Source organism: Doryrhamphus excisus, linkage group LG8, assembly GCF_037039965.1.
Source record: "Doryrhamphus excisus strain RoL-2023G ecotype Guam linkage group LG8, RoL_Dexc_Guam_v1.1, whole genome shotgun sequence".
NCBI lineage: Eukaryota > Metazoa > Chordata > Actinopteri > Syngnathiformes > Syngnathidae > Doryrhamphus > Doryrhamphus excisus.
This window is the reverse complement of record NC_136364.1, coordinates 22,096,509-22,116,979: the sequence shown is the minus strand read 5'-3', so window position 1 is coordinate 22,116,979 and position 20,471 is coordinate 22,096,509. Positions and strand designations below refer to the sequence as shown.

At 39.0% G+C, this 20,471-nt stretch overlaps 1 protein-coding gene across 3 annotated transcripts in view; it reads right to left on the bottom strand.

Annotated features, from left to right (window-relative positions):
- Positions 1-20,471, bottom strand: part of lsamp (limbic system associated membrane protein) — a 292,224-nt gene that overhangs the window by 8,710 nt on the left and 263,043 nt on the right. For 2 of the 3 annotated variants that reach the window (XM_058080762.2, XM_058080760.2), the window contains 3 exons: positions 20,099-20,224; positions 8,691-8,822; positions 4,033-4,153 (listed from right to left, as the gene is read on the bottom strand). In XM_058080762.2, the coding sequence (XP_057936745.2) occupies positions 4,033-4,153; positions 8,691-8,822; positions 20,099-20,224 (379 nt within the window). The remainder of the gene's footprint in view (positions 1-4,032; positions 4,154-8,690; positions 8,823-20,098; positions 20,225-20,471) is intronic. The other variant, XM_058080761.2, reaches the window with a different exon arrangement.

Below are 20,471 nucleotides of genomic sequence, written 5' to 3'. Positions count from 1 at the left end.
TTGATATGACAAAATTTATGGGGGGGGGGGGGCACGCAAAATTGTCATGCAATCTGCTATTATTATTTGTTATTTTATATTTATATTTAAATATTTTAAAAATAATAAAATATTATAATAATTACAATAAAATTCAAATAATAATTATTATATTATTATTATGTAAAATATGCAAACATAACAATAATATTATATATAATTAATATAATAATTAGCATTAATATAATAATTATAATAATCATAATAGTTCTAATAATAATGTAATAATAATAATAATTATTATTATTATGTGCTTGTGTCCCTTTTTTCAGGAGCACTTTGTAAACAACAGACCATGTCAAAAAACGAAATTGATAAAACCATCAAAAGGTTGGCTCAGGCCATGATGCCAGGTTGTATGTTGAGTTTAAATGAAATACTTTGGAAAGATTGGGCGGGCCGTATTCAAACACTTGGCGGGCCGGATGTGGCCCCCGGGCCGTAGTTTGCCCACCCCTGGGATAAGCGGTAGAAAATGAATGAAAAATGTTGGCAGACGATATTTGGGGGTGTCACAGACATAAATATCCCAGAAATAACGACACAATATGCAGTGGAAATACACAATGACAAATCTGACGTGGTATTTTTGGCAATGATATTTTTGTGGTGGATTGAGGAAAAAACAATAAATGTGAAATACAGTGAGCTTGTTAAATCCAGCTTTTTAAGGCCCGTCTATAATTTCAACAGCGTGGGTGTAAGCATCCATCCATCCATTTAAACCCGGGTGTAAGCATGTGTAGGTAAAATATATCAACAATTCTGAATAACTGATAATTTATAACTCTGCGTGCTTTAATATCGCGGGAAAACTTCATGTTTCATGAGCAGATATTCCATCTTTTCACCGATAACGAATGTATTCGGGATTCCCACCAACAGTTTAAAAGCAAAACAGGAAATAAGCATCATCATAAAAGTGGAATTAATATTGCATGACACAGCAGGCTAGAGTGCATTAGCTTTAATGCCGAAGTGCTCAACTATAAAATCAACTAACCAGGCAATGATGAATGCTATTATGACGGTGCATTAACATTAACATCCAAGGAGAAACTGTAATATCACTCAGAAAGTACGGCGAACAGGCACATCGCCAAAATCCTCCAGGGGACAAAGTGGAGATATATGGAGGTTGACAACAACAGATAATGCAAATATTTCTATGACCATAAATCTTTTTCTCTACATGTGTGATAGGCCTATTACTTCAGAGACCTTATCGGTGGTATCATTTGTGACATGTTTCTCTCTTTGGCAAAGTTATAGTGCAGTAGTGGGTAGAAGAGAACGTTAGCATTCCGACTCTACACACACACACACACACACACTCTGATAAAATAGAAATTCTTGGGTTTTTCCAAAACCAGGGTGTCCGGGTGTCATTATTGTGGAAGGTATTACACTTTCGTTCTTGTCAAGAGTCTGGCATTACAATTGAAACTCTGCTGATGATGACACAATTTTTGCAACGAGAGTGCAGCGTCTGACTTCCATATTGCGGTGCAATTATTGCTGACTTGCGATACAATGTTACATAAGCTGCCTCACACTGGAATATATCCCTTCTCGACATCTTAGCTCGTCTTTATGAGAGAACGGATCATTATCAGATAACAAATCAAGCCGTAAAATTAAAGTTGGATTATTAAAATTGAACCGCTGAACTGGCGGAGGGTGCAAATTGATTATTGATAAGTAGATGGAGAGAACACTCCAGGGAATAAAGTCATGATACTCGAGCCACATTTGGTCAATAATGGACGGGGTAGCCATAGACTGTCACAGCAGAGTACAAGAAAAATAATAAATTCCTTTGTGCCCCAGTTAGAAATGGTTTATCAACCATTAGAAGTATTGTTTGGATCGTCGTTATGGTGCAAAACCTACTCTACCGATTCCCATGAGTAGAACTGTGCTGGTTTTCTGCTCACCCCAGTTTACTTGGTTACTGTAGGTACTAAAAATCGATTCATTTTTCATTTGTTTACGACCTTCTAAATGTTTTTTTTTACATTATTAGAGCCCTCTAGAATGAAATAACACCCCTATAGTCACCTTTACATCTGTATTATCCAATTCGTATACATCATAAAAGAACATTACGCTCATGTGTTGCTATAGATTTTTCAATTTTTTTGTTATTCACAAGCGGAGCAGAGCAAGCGGCGGACAGGAAGTGACGTTAGGGGTTCAGAGTTGAGTTTCCTCTTGCCGTGGATTATGGCCCTTTATTAGGGATTGCAGTAGGGATTGTTGTGCATGTTGTGAGATAATTTAAACCTGCAATAAAAGCCTGTTGTTACATACAACATTACAGTAACATTACTGGGACCAAGTAACTAGTGTAGTATAGTATACTACTATGTCTTTGAATACTTTATATTTGTATTTTAGTAGGCGGCACGGTGGTCTAGTGGTTAGCGCGCAGACCTCACAGCTAGGAGACCAGGGTTCGATTCCCACCCTCGGCCATCTCTGTGTGGAGTTTGCATGTTCTCCCCGTGCATGTGTGGGTTTTCTCCGGGTACTCCGGTTTCCTCCCGCATTCCAAAAACATGCTAGGTTAATTAGCCACTCCAAATTGTCCATAGGTATGAATGTGAGTGTGAATGGTTGTTTGTCTATATGTGCCATGTGATTGGCTGGCGACCAGTCCGGCCCGCCTCTCGCCCGAAGACAGCTGCGTGAGGAAAAAGCGGTAGAAAATGAATGAATGTATTTGTATTTAGCCATTTTTATGCTTGTAAATGCTTCATTTCTGCAACAAAACATGTAACATTAGCTTCAATAATCATATTTTTGACTAATAATATGCCATATTCAAAGGCAAAGTCATTCATTTTCTACCGCTTATCCTGACGGGGGTTATGGCGGTGCTGGAGCCTATCCCAGCTGTCTTCCGGCGAGAGGCGGGGTACACCCTGGACTGGTCGTCAAAGCAGCATGATTGGCCGAAGGTGGGGAAAGACAAAATAAGAAGCCAAAAAGTTACCACTTCCACACAAAATAGGAGGAGAACTCATTCATTTATTATTCCTTCATTTTCTACCGCTTATCCTCACCAGTTGCAAGGGTGCTGGAGCCTATCCCAGCTGTCTTTGGGCGGGGTACAACCTGGACTGGTGGCCAGCCAATCACAGGGCACATATAGACAAACAACCATTCACACTCACATTCATACCTATGGACAATTTGGAGTGGCTAATTAACCTAGCATGTTTTTGGAATGTGGGAGGAAACCGGAGTATCCGGAGAAAACCCACGCATGCACGGGGAGAACATGCAAACTCCACACAGAGATGCCCGAGGGTGGAATTGAACCCTGGTCTCCTAGCTGTGAGGTCTGCGCACTAACCACTAGACCACCGTGCTGCCTGATTTATTTATTTATTTATTTATTTATTAATAAATTCATAATTTTTTTTGATTTATGAATTTATTAAAAAAAAACGTGATTGACGGAAAGTGCAAAGTAGCAAAGGACGACTGTAAGAGTTAGTACCTCAAACGTAAACGCTCCACAAAGTACAAACTTCAAATGGAAACCGTAAGAGCTTATGAAGGCTTTTCTCATCAATGTTTTGGCTGCTGTAATCTCTTTATGTGAGGAAGAAAGTGTTCTCTACCCAGGAAGCTATAGAGGAGATAGATAGAGGAGGATCAGTGCATAATAAACACCCCCCCACCCCCTCCCTCCCTGGCTCGCCTTATGACCACGTGTGATAAATGGGGGTAATCACTGCTGCTATAATTAAGTGTGTTTGACTTTGCCAAACTTGGAGTGTAATGTTGTTTGTAATAAAAAATAGACTTGCTTCCTGTGACTCTTAATTTAATAGATGTACAGTATACTAGATATAAAGTGAGTGTTGTATGTTTCACTTGCATATCTCACTCCAGCTGCAACTCAGTGGTACAAACTAGATGCATGGAATAAATAAATACATTTTGACATTGTCAGAAATATGCATTTTTAAATGTATTTACCTTTTTTCATCCCGGTACCATTCAAATTCCGGTGTGGGCACAGCCGTGGCTTCACATAGCAGAGTCCCCATGCGGCCAATCTGGGCCTCCGAGCTCTGAGTTTTCTTTATTGTTGGAGGGTCTGCACAGTCACAGGACAATATAACATCAGTTAGAGTTCTTTGTTTACTATATTTTTATTTTTTATATTTCAAAACCCCGCTTGATTTGAGATACAATGGAGAAAATTGATTTTTTTAATTCATCTGTACAAACCACTGTATGAGTTGCTGCCACCGGCATTATTCAAACATGAATAAAAACACTAATGGACCTGCCAAACCTTAAAAAGTCAATGATATAATAATAATAATAATAATAATAATAATAATAATAATAATAATAATAATAATAATAATAATAATAATAATAATAATAATAATAATAATAATAATAATAATAATAATAATAATATTTGGGAACCAGAACCAGCACCAGACAAAGAGTGGGTCAGACGAGCATCTGCTGGGCAAGCCTACACCCACGGGGACCGAAGAGAGAACATGGGGACCCCCTCCCATGAGTGGTGAGCTCAAAGGGGCCGGGTGAGCTGGGTGGCGTCTGCGGAAACTCGGGTTTGGCAGGTGGAATGTCACCTGTCTGGTGGGGAAGGAAGCTGAGCTGGTAGGTGAGGTGGAGAAGTTCCAGATCGTTATTAGCTGGATTCACCTCGGGGGTTCTGGAACTTAGACTTTATTCCACTCTGGTGTTGCCAGCAGAAAGAGGCAACAGTCGGGGGTGGCAATTGTGCTCAGGGTCAGGGTCTGTACACTAAAGTTTAACCCGGTGAATGAGAGGGGGGGATGGGTCCTGACTATTGTTTGCGCTTATACAACAAACTGCAGTTCAAAATACCCCCCCGGCGTCCTTAGAAGGAGTACTGGAGAGTGATCCCAAGACCCCGAGGTTCTTTAAACTTGGTTGACTCTTTTGTGATTAAGGATTATATACAGTAAAGTCTCGTTATATCGATATTCTCGGAAAAAATACCGATATAACCGGACTATCCATATATCCGATCCTGCGCCGAACTGCATTAAAAGTGGGCGGATCTTTGATATGGCATGTAATTTTCTCCTTGAGTTCATGGATTGCGTATCTAGCATGCTTTTGTACTACAATACATTTTGTACTACAGTAAATAAAAATAAACTTACGCTGTAGTGATTACCGGTTACCGGGACATAATTCACCCCGGAACTATCGATAGGGAAGGTGTTGCCACCCGGAGGGGTAGGCGCGAGGGACGGGTGTTTTCCGCTGTGTGTGCTGCACTCTGGTGGTGGAAGTGTGAAAAATAAAGTTGACTGGAAGCAGCCGTTCGCCATGTTCTTTTTTGGTATTGAAATCCTTAAGCAAAGATTGATTTAAGCTGCTTTTGTATCGATATAAGCAGACCAAATTGGCTGGCGGGAGATGAAAAGGGCATCCAAGTAACCGGATTATCATAATAACCGTGTATCGTACTAACGGAGCTAATTATATCATAAAAGACTAGAAATTTGCCGGGAAATGAAAATAGTATCGTAATAAGTAGTAATTCGTTTTAACCGATATCGATATAACGAGACTTTACTGTAGTAAATAAACTTGACTTGACTCGGAACGTGGGAGAAAAAGGGAGTCTGCCAGACGTTCCCAGCCGACCCTCAAAATTGGGCCGACCAGGTCTGACCGGCATCCACGGTACCAAGTCACTACCAGTTCGTGATCGGTTGACAGCTCCACCTTCTCTTCACCGGAGTGTCTAAAACCTGTGTCCGGATGTCCGACGACTTCAGTCATCAAACTGGTTGACTCGGGGAAGACTCAGGACACATTGGCGAGACTATGTCTCTCAACTGGTCTTGGCATGCTTGGACAAAGTAGCCAGGAAGAGGGAACTCTGAGCTTCCTTGCTTGGGCTTCTTCGCCCACAACCCGACCTCGGATTAGCGGAAGATGGATGGATGTTATGAATAATATAATTAATGAATTAGTTTTATTGGCGTTATCTCTGCAAAGGCGGGCTTTTTTAAACTGCACTCTAGAGATACCATTGTATTATGTATATGTAATTATGTGAGTATGTAGAATGCAGATTGTTGCCTCTTCCATTCGGATATACTAAACACTCTACCGGTTCTCGTAAACCAAATGAGCCAATTAATTTTCCAAGTCAAGATAAACAAGCAATAAACCGCGTGTGAGTGTTTTTAGGCATAAACAGCTTCAGCAAACTTTTTTTCTGCGGCTGCATGATGGACACATTTCCCTCAGGCGCTCCAGTGTCTCTGTAAGATATATAAGCTATGTGTTCCGAGAAAAGCACCGATGGATCAATCAGTTTTGCTGCACACAACCATATTTCACCGAAATAAGTCCAACATAAAAGTCGATTGACAAAGAGAGACGGACAAAAGAAAAGCTATGTCACGGATGACAGGTTCCTTTGTCATACACAGGATTGAAAAGCGGACACAGGTGAAAAGACGTATAAAGTAAATGATGTTAAATATGAATAAAAGTATCAATAGACTAGCAAGAGAATGCATTGTCATATACATTTAACCTTCCTCTTGTGTTAGGGTTGGCACCAACCCGTTTTACATTTTAATGCATAAAAAGAATCACATAACATTTGTTTATTGCATTAAGGCTTTTTGACTTTGTCAGGAAACTATTTCAACCAAATAAAACCCCAAAAATAATTTTTACTACATTTTAAAATGGTCTGGTTGAAATTATGACCACTGTATTGTTAGGGTCGGTTTCCACCCGGTTATAATAATAATATGACTATAAAGCAATATTTTGAGCCAAAACTGATATTATAAGTGTACAATTAGCCAACACAATGACATCATGTAAGCTTCAGGGGATTCTCATTTTGAGCGCTTTTCCCGTATAGATGTGAAGTGAATTCACTCATTTGATTGGCTGATTTCACATTTACAATTTGGATCATGGAAAGAATGGCAAGAAGTACAGTGAACCAAGATCTGGACCTGTTCTGCTTTTTGATTTCAGTTTATACTAAAGTTCTGTTGCTGAAAACAATCACTTTTTCTACCTTTTCTTGACATGAATATACAGTAAAGTCTCGTTATATCGATATTGTCGGGAGTCGGAAAAAATATCGATATAACCAGACTGTCGATATATCCGATCCTGCGCCGAACTGCATTAAAAGTGGGCAATAATGCACTCGACATTGTTCTATAGTATAGAACAATGTCGAGCAGCTTAAATCAATCTTTGCTTAAGGATTTCAATACCAAAAAAGAACACGGCGAACGGCTGCTTCCAGTCAACTTTATTTTTCACACTTCCACCACCAGAGCACAGCACACACACCGATTCCCGCACTTCCTGGTTCACAGGTCATGCTCAACCCGCCCCACATAGCTGGCCAAACACATGCCTGCAACAGAAGAACCAACTGCGTTCGTGGTTTCTCTCGTGTGTATAGAATCTATACACACGAGAGAAACCACGAACGCCAGCATGTACATATGAAAAACAGTGATTATTGCAAGCGATAAAAAGATACCTGAATACAACACAATTAAATACATGTATTTGTACGCTTGTGTCTTTGTTGGAATAGGTGTGTATGCTATGTCAGTTGGTTCTTCTGTTGCAGGCATGTGTTTGGCCAGCTATGTGCGGCGGGTTGAGCATGACCTGTGAACCAGGAAGTGCGGGAATCGGTGTGTGTGCTGCGCTCTGGTGGTGGAAGTGTGAAAAATAAAGTTGACTGGAAGCAGCCGTTCGCCGTGTTCTTTTTTGGTATTGAAATCCTTAAGCAAAGATTGATTTAAGATGCTTTTGTATCGATATAAGCAGACCAAATTGGCTGGCGGGAGATGAAAAGGGCATCGTAGTAACCAGATTATCATAATAACCGGGTATCGTACTAACGGAATTTTATATCATAAAAGACTAGAAATTTGCCGGGAAATGAAAACAGTATCGTAATAAGCAGTACTTCGATATAACCGATATCGATATAACAAGACTTTACTGTATGATTCTTTTGAGGTTCATTTTACCATTTTTGGAAATTGAAATGGAGGGGTACAGTGACCAATAAAGGCCTACATGCCCACACCAAAAGTATTAATGAGGAAGTCTAAGAAGGTAACCAAGCAAATTTGATGGTAACTTATTGTTTGTAGTGTATTTTATAGCTGATTTAATACATGGGTCAAAACCGACCCGTGAACATAAGAGATGCTGCCAGAAAACTAAAACTAACACAAGAGGAAGGTTAAGCAGCACCTGAATCAGAAAGACCATTTGCTCAGAAAATTGCTTTAATTATTTCACTATGATAATCAGCCAACCAATATAAAAATGACTACTTTTGGGCCTGACATGATGGTTTTTCAAAACAAGCTTCTATGTCTCATTAAATGCAAATGAAAATGATGATTTATTGCAAAGAAACCCCAAAGTGAGTTCCAATCAGAGTTACATTCATCTGAACAGGACTGAAGTGTTCTACACAATACTCATGATCAGACCCTCCCACGTTATGTTGTTCAAATCCCAACCTTTTCCTCCCTCCGTTGCTTTTATCTGACATAGGTAAGAATGCTGATCAGGGCTTCCGACCCCCATCCGTAGGTACTTACAGTTGACGATCACGTTGACATATTTCACGTCCGGCGTGGCGACATCATTGCTGGCCTTGCATTCATAACGACCTGCTTGGTTTCGCATGATTCCGATGATGTCCAGGTACTCCTCGCCTTCCAGCGGCTCTGCTGCACAGAAAGAGAAAAAAAGGACATTAGATAAATGAGTTTTTTCCACTTCCACCAGCGAGAAACCACTACTCATGTGAAGAGCCGGTGTGGGTGAAAAAAGCCACGACGAGCCCTGATTCATCCTTGGTGATATGCATTCAAATATTCTTTCCATGTGGAAAATTTCGCAGTTGAGAGAGAATAATAGTATAGCTGAATACCCATGTTTCATATTTAAGTGCACAATAAGCTGTAATACTGTATCCTTTGCTTTACATTATGAAGGATGGCATCTGTAAAATGAAGACAAAGCAGGTTTTTTACACATTGATCATTACTTTAATCATTAATGAATCATTAATTGTAATCATTAGCGACATTAGACCGTGTATAGGCTGAACAAAAATATCTCATTTGGAAAGATGTGTAATGTCGCATGTTCAAAAGAAAAATTCATTAAATCAATATTATAATATATAATATATAATATATAATATATAATATATAATATATAATATATAATATATAATATATAATATATAATATATAATATATAATATATAATATATATAACAATTAAAATTTATTTTTCAAAGTAATTAATCATGATTAATCACCTTTTGCGACTGTGTCAAATATGCCCCTTTGTATTGTATTTTATTAACTGCAAGCTTCACAGCTCTAAATTAACTGAAAATTTCAAATCAGGGGTGTGCAAACTACGGCCCCGGGACCACGCCCGCCCCGCCAAGGATTTGAATCCGGCCCAACAGTTCCAAAGTATTCAATATAAACTTTTAACATACATACATACACAAATCAACAAATATGGTAATGGTAATGGTAATGGTAATGGTAATGGTAATGGTAATGGTAATGGTTTTATTTCATTTGAACATGCATCAGATTCCAATTGAGTGCATCCCATAATCAGTTCCCAGTTCTACATGTCCAAAAAGAGTAGGAAGAAGCAAAGCTTATTAAAACCTACCCCTCCATCTCGTACTTTTACAATCACTAACTGTTACATTTGTTCACTTCCTGCTTTCCATAATACAGTTTAAGTTTTTTTTTTGTTTTTTTTAAATAATGTACCTCGTACCGAAGTATGATGTGATATGACCATATAATGGGACACACAACTTGATGGACTCACTGTCCATCCATCCATTTTTCTATACCACTCTGAAGACAGCTGGGATAGGCTCCAGTGAGGATAAGCGGTAGAAAATGATGGAAATACAGCGTAACGTTCAGCTAAATAGCTATCAGACAGTGTTTGCCCACTTTCCAAATAAGTCACCAATGTTGTTTCTTAGCTAAAACTTGCCGCGTACAAAGAACCAGAAAAGACATTGATGAAGACGTAAATGTTAAGACTGCCAATGTGTTGCCATGGTAATCCGATCTATTCATCAGAATTCCGGATAATAGGGGTGAGAGAGAACACACCATGAGGTACAAGGACCCAAAAAGAAGAACAGATCAGTGGAGATAATTTAAATGAAAGATGTGCGCAAGCAACTGGGTTCTTCGTTTAATCGGGCAATTTAACTGTCAATGATTTCACCCGGTGTGTTGCGAAAGCGATATCATCAAAGCGTGATGGACGTGATTGACTCTCCGAGGAAATATTTAATGACAATGCAACATTTGCCACATCTTTGTCGGCACACGCAGGAGAATACAACTTCCTGCATATGAAGTGTATATTATCTATTTAATGAAGTGTAATGAAGACAGATTAGGTAATCCTGTCCGAAGGGAATTCCGTGTGCGTGTGGCGTATATGTGTGCATGCGAGGTACGCGGTGGCTTAATGTCGCTACGGTTTGGAGCGAGCATGCACGAATGGGCAGAAAGACACCTTGAAGGTTTCCAGCAGACATTGAAGACAGTGACTAAAGGGAGCGTATTGCAAAAGCTTCATGAAGCCTTCCATTACACAGATTGACATCTATATTATACTGCTAAATCTGGCTGGAGGACAAACAATCACTTTTTGCTCAGTGAGGAGACTCGGTTTAAAGTTGCAACGCAGAATAAACAACAGGACATGACCTTCGACCATTACCGGGGGCCGACCGGCTATTATTTTCCCGGTGGGCTATTTCTGTTTTTACTTTCAAAAATACAGTTGTCCACTACACTGAAGGACTAAACATCATGTGAGTGTACGTTGCTACAGTTGACAGGTCAGGCTTTTCGCTCGATGGACAGCGCTCTGGACTCTCGTACTGCTGAGCCCAGATGGAACACCGCTCTACACTATTTGAATACAATCCATATTGACTTGACAATTATTGACTTAATTGCTCTTATGGGGTAATAACTATAAAACTATAACTACAAAAGCAATCTTCACTCGCTAAATGTACTGCAAAAAAGGTCAGTAAGGATAATTCATAATGCCGCCTACAGAGAACATACTAACTCCTTATTTCTAAAATCACTAATACTTCAACTTGCTGATATAGTTCATCTTCAAACAGCTAAAATAATGCATAAGGATAAAAATAACCAATTAACTAAAAATGTCAACCAATACTTCTCTACAAGAGAGGAGAAATATGATCTCAGGGAAGAAGTACATTTGAAACACTTCTATGCTAGGACTACGTTATGCTAGCCATAGCATTTCAGTATGTGGAATCAAACTATGGAATGGATTGAGTAAGGAAATCAAACAATGCACAACGATGAGCCAATTCAAGAAACAATACAAGCAGTTGATGTTTGCTAAATACAAGGATGAAGAGTCTTGAACCAGTCATGATGTGCTATATATATCACTATATTGACACTTACTATGGTACCCATTATGGCATTGGATGCTCATATCACCCAGTACTTTGGCACGGGACAAAAAATAAAAAAATTAAAAAAATGTTTAAAAACTAAAAAAAAATTAATAAAAATTAATAAAATAAATTAATAAATAAAATAAATTTGCTAAATACAAGGATGAAGAGTCTTGAACCAGTCATGATGTGCTATATATATCACTATATTGACACTTACTATGGTACCCATTGTGTCATTGTATGGTCATATCACCTCCTACTTTGGTACGTGATTAAAATTAAATTAAATTAAATTAAATTAAATTAAATTAAATTAAATTAAATTAAATTAAATTAAATTAAATTAAATTTAACAAAAAAATAAAATTTTATTAGGAAAGCAGGAAGTGAACAAATGTGAACCAAGATCTGGACCTGTTCTGCTTTTTGATTTCAGTTTATACTAAAGTTCTGTTGCTGAAAAAAATCCCTTTTTCTACCTTTTCTTGACATTAATATATATGGGTAAAAATTCACCCGAACACTATATATGTGGGAGAAAGGGGAGTCTATATATATCACTATATACTATATCACTATATTGACAGTTACTATGGTACCCATTATGTCATTGTATGGTCAAATCACCTCGTACTTCGGTACGAGGTACATTATTAAAAAAACAAAAACAAACAAACAAAAAAACCCTTAAACTGTATTATGGAAAGCAGGAAGTGAACAAATGTAACAGTTAGTGATTGTAAAAGTACCAGATGGAGGGGTATGATTTAATGAGCTTTGCTTCTTCCTACTCCTTTTGGACATGTGGAACTGGGAACTGATTATGGGATGCACTCAATTGTAATCTGATGCATGTTCAAATGAAATAAAACCATTACCATTACCATTACCATTACCATTACCATTACCATTACTTGTGTGTGAACAAAACATGGAGGTGAATGACGGACGACGTAATGCACTGTACTTCCCCGTTGGGATACATTTACAGCGTACACTTAAACATGAAGCCTCTCTGACAGCTCGTCTCGACTGCCATTATTTCGACGCGGTGACAAGAAATCAGATGGAATGTTAAACTTGTCTTTCACCTCGATGCGGGTGTCTGCTTCCATTTATTTTTCCGCCACTCCTTAATTTGGTATGCAGTTTGACATGAAGCAATTCCAGCAAGACAATGCATTTAGTTGTTTTTACAACACATTAACGTGCAGAAAGCCGGATGCTTTGGGGAGTTGGCAGCATCAGCAGCTTGAAAGAAAAGGGATGAATTAAAGGTCCTGGAAGAAGCACACTTCTCCTAAGTGGCTGCTGGATCTAAATTCGCATGGCACAGGCAGGTTTGGGCTGCCGTGCAAGTTTTTCCACATGAATTTGTGAACTCTGAAGACACGCAGGAGGAGCGGCGGTGGCAAGCGAACATGTGCCTTGCCACCAGGAGTCAAAGCAGGCATGGAAGAGGGGCGGGGTGGGGTGATAGCGTGGAGGCTGTGAAACACAAACCGGCCAATTCTGTTAGGGAAATAAATATAATCATTTGCATATCCTCATGCATCATTCATCAGTATTATTTCTCCACTGTGCGAAACACTGCATTTAGTTTGCAAATGCTAATTTATGTTAAGCAGCTGACTTGATAGTTGGGTTGCATGAAAGACTTTTTTTTCTGTATTTGTTTGTATACGACCATAACATACACATCCCTCGGGAACTTTAACTGTGCATGTGTGTATCTTTATCAAATGCATACACGGTCTTCTATCAGTGTGACTGAAAGGATGGGTCATCACTTAATTACTTGCTGACTGTCCTCATCAAACACTCGTCATTGTGGTGATAATAAAAACTCCGCTGGAAGCTTAATTATAATATCATTGCGAGCATGTCCCTTATAGCAAAAATGCCATGAATTGCAAATACATCAACAGTGTGAGTCATATTTTAACTGATAATACTGCTGACATAATACTATGGAGGCTTTAAGAAATAAATACGTGTAATACTACATGTATTATGCCTTGTGTTTGATGTTGCCAATATCGCTTCATCCTCATACCAAGGTCAAACTACGCCGATGTAGGCAGCAGCTCCTTTTCATCATTCATTCATTCATTTGGCTGGAGCCTATCCCAGCTGTCTTCAGGCGAGAGGCGGGGTACACCCTGGACTGGTTACTGGCCAATCACAGGGCACATATAGACAAACAACCATTCACACTCACATTCATACCTATGGACATTCATTCGTTCGTTCGTTCGTTCGTTCGTTCGTTCGTTCGTTCGTTTGTTCGTTCATTCATTCATTCATTCATTCATTCAGTCATTCATTCATTTTCTACCGCTTATCATCACGAGGGTCGTTGGGATGATGGAGCCTATCCCAACTGTCTTTGGGCAAGAGGCGGGGTACACCCTGGACTGGTGGCCGGCCAATCACAGGGCACATATAGACAAACAACCATTCACACTCACATTCATACCTATGGACATTCTTTCATTCGTTCGTTCATTCATTCATTCATTCGTTCCATTCGTTCATTCATTTTCTACTGCTTATCATCACGAGGGTCGTTGGGATGCTGGAGCCTATCCCAACTGTCTTTGGGCAAGAGGCGGGCTACACCCTGGACTGGTCGCCGGCCAATCACAGGGCACATATAGACAAACAACCATTCACACTCACATTCATACCTATGGACAATTTGGAGTGGCTAATTAACCTAGCATGTTTTTGGAATGTGGGAGGAAACCGGAGTACCCGGAGAAAACCCACTCATGCACGGGGGAGAACATGCAAACTCCACACAGAGATGCTCGAGTGTGGAATCGAACTCGGGTCTCCTAGCTGTGTGACCTGCGTGCTAACCACTCTCCAACCGTGCAGCCTCAGCATATTCATTCATTCATTCATTTTCGACCGCTTTTCCTCATGAGGGTCGCGTGGGGGGTGCTGGAGCCTATCCCAGCTGTCTTCGGGCGAGAGGCGGGGTACACCCTGGACTGGTGGCCAGCCAATCACAGGGCACATATAGAAAATTCAACTTTATTTATATAACGTCAAATCACAACAGTCGTTTTCTCATGGCACTTTACACACATGAAGTTCACAGGAAAAAAAAGCTCTGGGGAACCTTGGACAAAACCCAGACTCTGTGGGGCGGCTATCTGTCTCGAGCGGTTGGGTTGAGATCCAAAAATAAGTACAACCCCCCCACACAAAAAAATATACAAACAATAAATACAGAAATAAATTCAAAAGTAAATACAAAAATTACAAGTTATGGCAAACTCAAGGAACTAATCTGTCTATGGTGTCCCATTCTTCACAGAAACTAAGTCAGTAAACTAGACTAAAAGTCTGGCCGTACAATAATGGAGACAGTGTAGACTGAGAAAACCCACTCATGCATGGGAGAACATGCAAACTCCACACAGGGTGGAATCAAACTCGGGTCTCCTAGCTGTGTGGCCTGCATGCTAACCACTCTACAAGCTTGCAGCCTCAGGATATTCATTCATTCATTCATTTTCTACTGCTTTTCCTCACGAGGGTCACAGGTATGCTGGAGCCTATCCCAGCTGCCTTCGGGCGTGAGGCGGGGTACACCCTGGACTGGTGGCCAGCCAATCACAGGGCACATATAGGCAAACAACCATTCACACTCACATTTTGTGGGAGGAAACCAGAGTACCTGGAGAAAACCAACGCATGCACGGGGAGAACATGCAAACTCCACACAGAGATGCCCGAGAGTGGAATCGAACCCTGGTCTGCCTTAGGATATTATATATATAAAAAATATACAAAGTGCTGAGTCGGTGTAGTGGTGTGACTTTAAGCAACGTGAGTGAGATCTATTGCTCAGTCAGACCCATCGATGAATCCATCAGGAATGAATCCAAATGCGAGCCAAACTGCTGTCACCACGATCATGGTGTATCTGTAGGCTGTTCTCAGCTTACCTGGCAACCGTCTTGTATCCACCGGGAAACTACATTATTTTGCCCTTCTTTCCCGGCGCCCCCGCACGGTCTCCTGTAGTTGAACTTTTACACTACAGAAATGATGGATGCTGTTTATTTGTACACGTTTGACACAGCCGGAGACCTGCAGGGGAGGTTTGATCGGATTACTTTGAGCAGGATACGTTAGCAAGTAGGAAGTTCAGTGAGGAACACCTCCATACCACGTCCACATACAAGTGTATGTGAGCTGCATGTGTAGCTGCATTGTCCTCATCAGAGAGAAGACAAAGAGCAAACGCAACAAAATACTCAAGTGAGTGACATGTAAGGATGATTGATAGATGAGTTATAAAGAAATGAGCGGCACAGAAGATGATTTCCAAGACGAGGTGATAATCCAGGGGGGACTTTTACTGAGCCCTGTCTTGGAACATGGCCGGCACCGCTGCGGCCCGGTTTAGCAGGGATGTCAAGGGCACTCAGCATCAAAAACTCTGAAAGCACGCCCTGCCAAGAGCTATTCTAAAGGGGTTATGACTTCAATATTCAGCTGTATCATAGAGCATAATAGTTTGGGCTGTGGTCCAAATCAGTACATCTCTGCAGATGTCTTTGGTAGCCGCGGTAGGGATTCCGAGCTTAGTCAGTTGAATTGCTCGAGAGTTGCCATACGACTTGCTCAAGGACACGGCCTCAACAAACATGACTGATGATAGACACTTAACAAGTGTTGAGGGATTCAAACAGTTTTCCAACTATGTGACGCTTTTCATAGAATGAAGATGAAGTGACTGCTGGTCTGACGTCTTTCTTTACAAGATGCTGACATGTGTGGTTGTGTCTTTGCTCGAGTCCATCAAAGGTTCAGTCGTGTCCCCCGCGGCATTAGATGACCAGAGAGGTTAAGATGCATAAATGGGTATAGATGTTTCTATAACTAATGATAAGAATAGCTGTCCATTAGCATATAAAAACCATGTCCACACCATGTACTCTCTTTTTTTTTTCTTTTTTTCCTTTATTCCTTTTCTACTTGCCTAAGGATCATAAAGCTTTTTTTCACTTGCTCCACTCTGCATGGCTCCTTTCTATGCCGTGCAATACCAGAAAATACCACAGTGAAATATCATTCTCAAACGTGTTTGACTTCTATTTTGGTGGCCTACGAGGTACCCACTAAGGAACTGACCGGCGGCTCCATCTGGACCCCTACTGTGCTCGGCAGGGAGGCACCATTCTACCACCAGCCAGGAGAGTCTCTCTCTGACCTTTTAGCATTCATTCTGAGTGGTTAAAAAAGCAGAGATAGATTCCGGCACGATAGCAGCTGTATGAACAACAAAGTCTAAAGTGGCGCTAAAGTGGTTGGTACACTTGACAATGCAGTAATCCCTCATTTATTGCGGTTAATTGCTTCTAGACCTGACCGTTGGTAAGTAGGATTCAACAGGGTTACATTGTTGTATTATTGTACATTATTGTAATGTATTGTGGTACATCGTCATGGTAAAGGAAAATCCATCACACTTGGAAATGATTGTTTTTTAAACATGAAAACAATATACAGTGTACGAATAATAATAATAATAATAATTACGTGAAAACAATATACAGTGTATGAAAAATAATAATAATAATGATAATAATTACGTGAAAACAATACAGTGTATTATTATTAATAATAATAATGATGTATGAATAATAATAATAATAATTACGTGAAAACAAGATACTGTGTATGAATAATAATAATAATAATAACAATAATAATAATGATAATAGTAATAATAATAACAATAATAATTCAGTGAAAACAATATACAGTGCATGAAAAAAATAATTAAGTGAAAACAATATACAGTGTAAGAATATTAATAATAATAATGTATGAATAATAATAATAATAATTACGTGAAAACAATATACAGTGTATAAAAAATAATAATAATAATGATAATAATTACGTGAAAACAATACAGTGTATCATTAATAATAATAATAATGATGTATGAATAATAATAATAATAATTATGTGAAAACAAGATACTGTGTATGAATAATAATAATAATAACAATAATAATAATGATAATAGTGATAATAATAACAATAATAATTCAGTGAAAACAATATACAGTGTATGAATATTATTATTAATAATAATATATGAATAATAATAATAATAATAATAATTCAGTGAAAACAATATACTGTGCATGAATAATAATAATAATAATAATAATAATAATAATAATAATAATAATAATAATAATAATAATAATAATAATAATAATAATAATAATAATAATAATAATAAATGCGGAAATCCTTAAGGTAACGTAATCTTCCCAAGGTCTTCAGAATCAAATTCGTAGACATCCTGGTCGTTGTCACATAAAAGGCTGTTTTTTTTTTAAATTTTTTCTCAAAGCCAGCTTTCAGGTCCCCAGTTCTGACTGTACAGACCCAAGATGGAAGATGGGAAAGAGGCAGAACAAGCTCTTATAAAATGCACTTCTGCCACCTTGTGGCTGTCTTTTCATCTTAAAACTGCACCAAACATTATTGTGGAGTTGCATCATCACCTCTCTGTGCTTCTCATGCAAAAAATGTAAAATATGTATAAATAAGTCTTTGTTGTACATTCCAACTTTAAGAAATTTCTAAACTGCGCAAAGTTTTGTGGCTCCAGACTATTTATTTTTATTTTTTTACTGGAAAAGGAGGCAAAATGGCTCTTTTGATGCTAAAGGTCACTGACTCCTGCATTGGACAGTCAGTGCCAGAATCAGGGTGACGTATAAAATGCTACTTGAATAGTGACAATTGTTCCAGTTCTGTTTAAAAAGAAAAAAAAAAGTCTTTTTACAGGGTCTATTATATGCACTAAAAAGCCTAATTATTGCTAGTTCTCTAGAGCACACGCCGATACTTCAACACTTTGACCAAAACATATCATGAATTGTAAAAACTAAAAGGTGATACCATAAAAAAAAGACACTAGTACTTTGTACTTTGATGTTAGGAATGACGGAGCTGTATTACATACAAAAACTTGTAAAAGTCTGAACTTTTTGAGCACGGCAGCCCACGTCATGTCGTTTCTTCAAATCTGACACCCGTCTATATTTAAAGACCTCGTTAGCTGAGCAAGTTTTTGTTATTGCCCAGACAGGCGAAGGAGCACTGCGGGGAGACCCCAGGCTGCCAGACATCATTATCTCTCTCTGCACCCCCCCCCACCCCCCCACATGCTATCATACTGGCTTCGACACGTGGATCCTGGGGAGATACCGTAACAACAAAACAACAACACTGTAACAACAATTGTTGTGTTTGCAAATAGCGTGGAGCCAACAACGCCCGAGTGGACTTCCAGGAATCCAGCCTGCTCATTCAAATATGGAATAAAGAATGAGGAATTATTGACAGGGGAGCTGCCTGGTAGTTCTGCATTTGAATCTCAACTCTAACCTCTCGTTTTGGAGTGTCCATGTTTTCTCAATGCTTGCATAGCTTATTAGTTTCCTCTCATATTCCAAAAAAAATGTCAGGTTGATTGCAGACACCAAAGGGGCAAGCACAACTATTTTGTATATATATGCTTGGAAAAACCTGATTCGATAATTTTGCAGTGTCTATGGCAGGGGTCTCAAACTCAATTTACTTGGGGGCCACTGGAGCTCGGGTCTGGGTGAGACTGGGCCGCATCAGGTTTTCCAAAAAAAAACAAAAACAAAAAAACGCATTTATTAAAAACAAAAAATTAAAAAAAACTTCACTTTGGTTCAAATTTTCTACAATAAAAGCTCTGATAAAACATTCCACTGTTCTCAAATATCTTAATTTTTATTTTTCTGCACAAAATAAGATGAAAAATAAATAAACAAATCAAGAATAAAGAAAATCAAATCAGTAATAAATAAATATAATAATAACAATAAAACGGCAAATAATAAAAACTCAAGAAACCACATATAGTTGGTGGGTAGACAAATTATTTTTTTCAGATTAAAATTACCAAAGCATTATTAGAGCACTGTAGACATGACAAAACACGACTATAGTCACATTTATACTCTTTTTATTTACAACATATTGCGCAACTGCAAGGTCTTGAGACACATGCTAACTCGCAAACTAGAGAGCTAGCGACCTAAACGGTAGCCTTCAAGTTATTTCCTTTCAACTTAAATAGCCAAAAACTTACCACTTCCACACGGATAGGGAGGATAACTATTAACAGTTATTTAGCCTTTAACATGAACATGAATCAAATGTAATAATTTTTTCTGGGTACATGATACCATACAGCATCCATATCAAACTTAACATTAAACTTTCATATCAAGGCGGGGGCCTCAAACTAGTGTCCTGCGGGCCACAATTGGCCCGCGGGCCGCATGTTTGAGACCCCTGATCTACGTTATGAAATACTGTGATTTTGTGTAGGCCAGAATCCAGAATGACAGACTCGATGATGAGTGCTGAATGGCTGTTTTTTTGTTTGTTTGTTTTTTTTTTTACCTGAGGGGTTGAGAAGCCGCCAAGTGATTAGCGGGTCCGGCCTGCCGCTGGCCAAGCAGCTGAGTGTGACATTGCTGCCCTCATTCACCGTCATATCTTCTGACATCTTGTAGATGTTGGCTGGAACTGCAGACAAAAAAACAATACAACTGCTGTTTATGTAAATGCATCATTTGACATTACTAAGCTTTGGAAAAATGTTGCCTTTCTTTGTCCATTTGTTTTTCACATTTACGAAAAAGGTTTTACCACTCAGACTTTTCCATTACAATTAGTGCTGCTTGATGGCGCCAGCTGCTTTAAGCTGCTAACATCTACAAAAGCTTGGCTATGAACAATGATGGAATCAAAAAAAAAAAAAAAAAGTTAACCT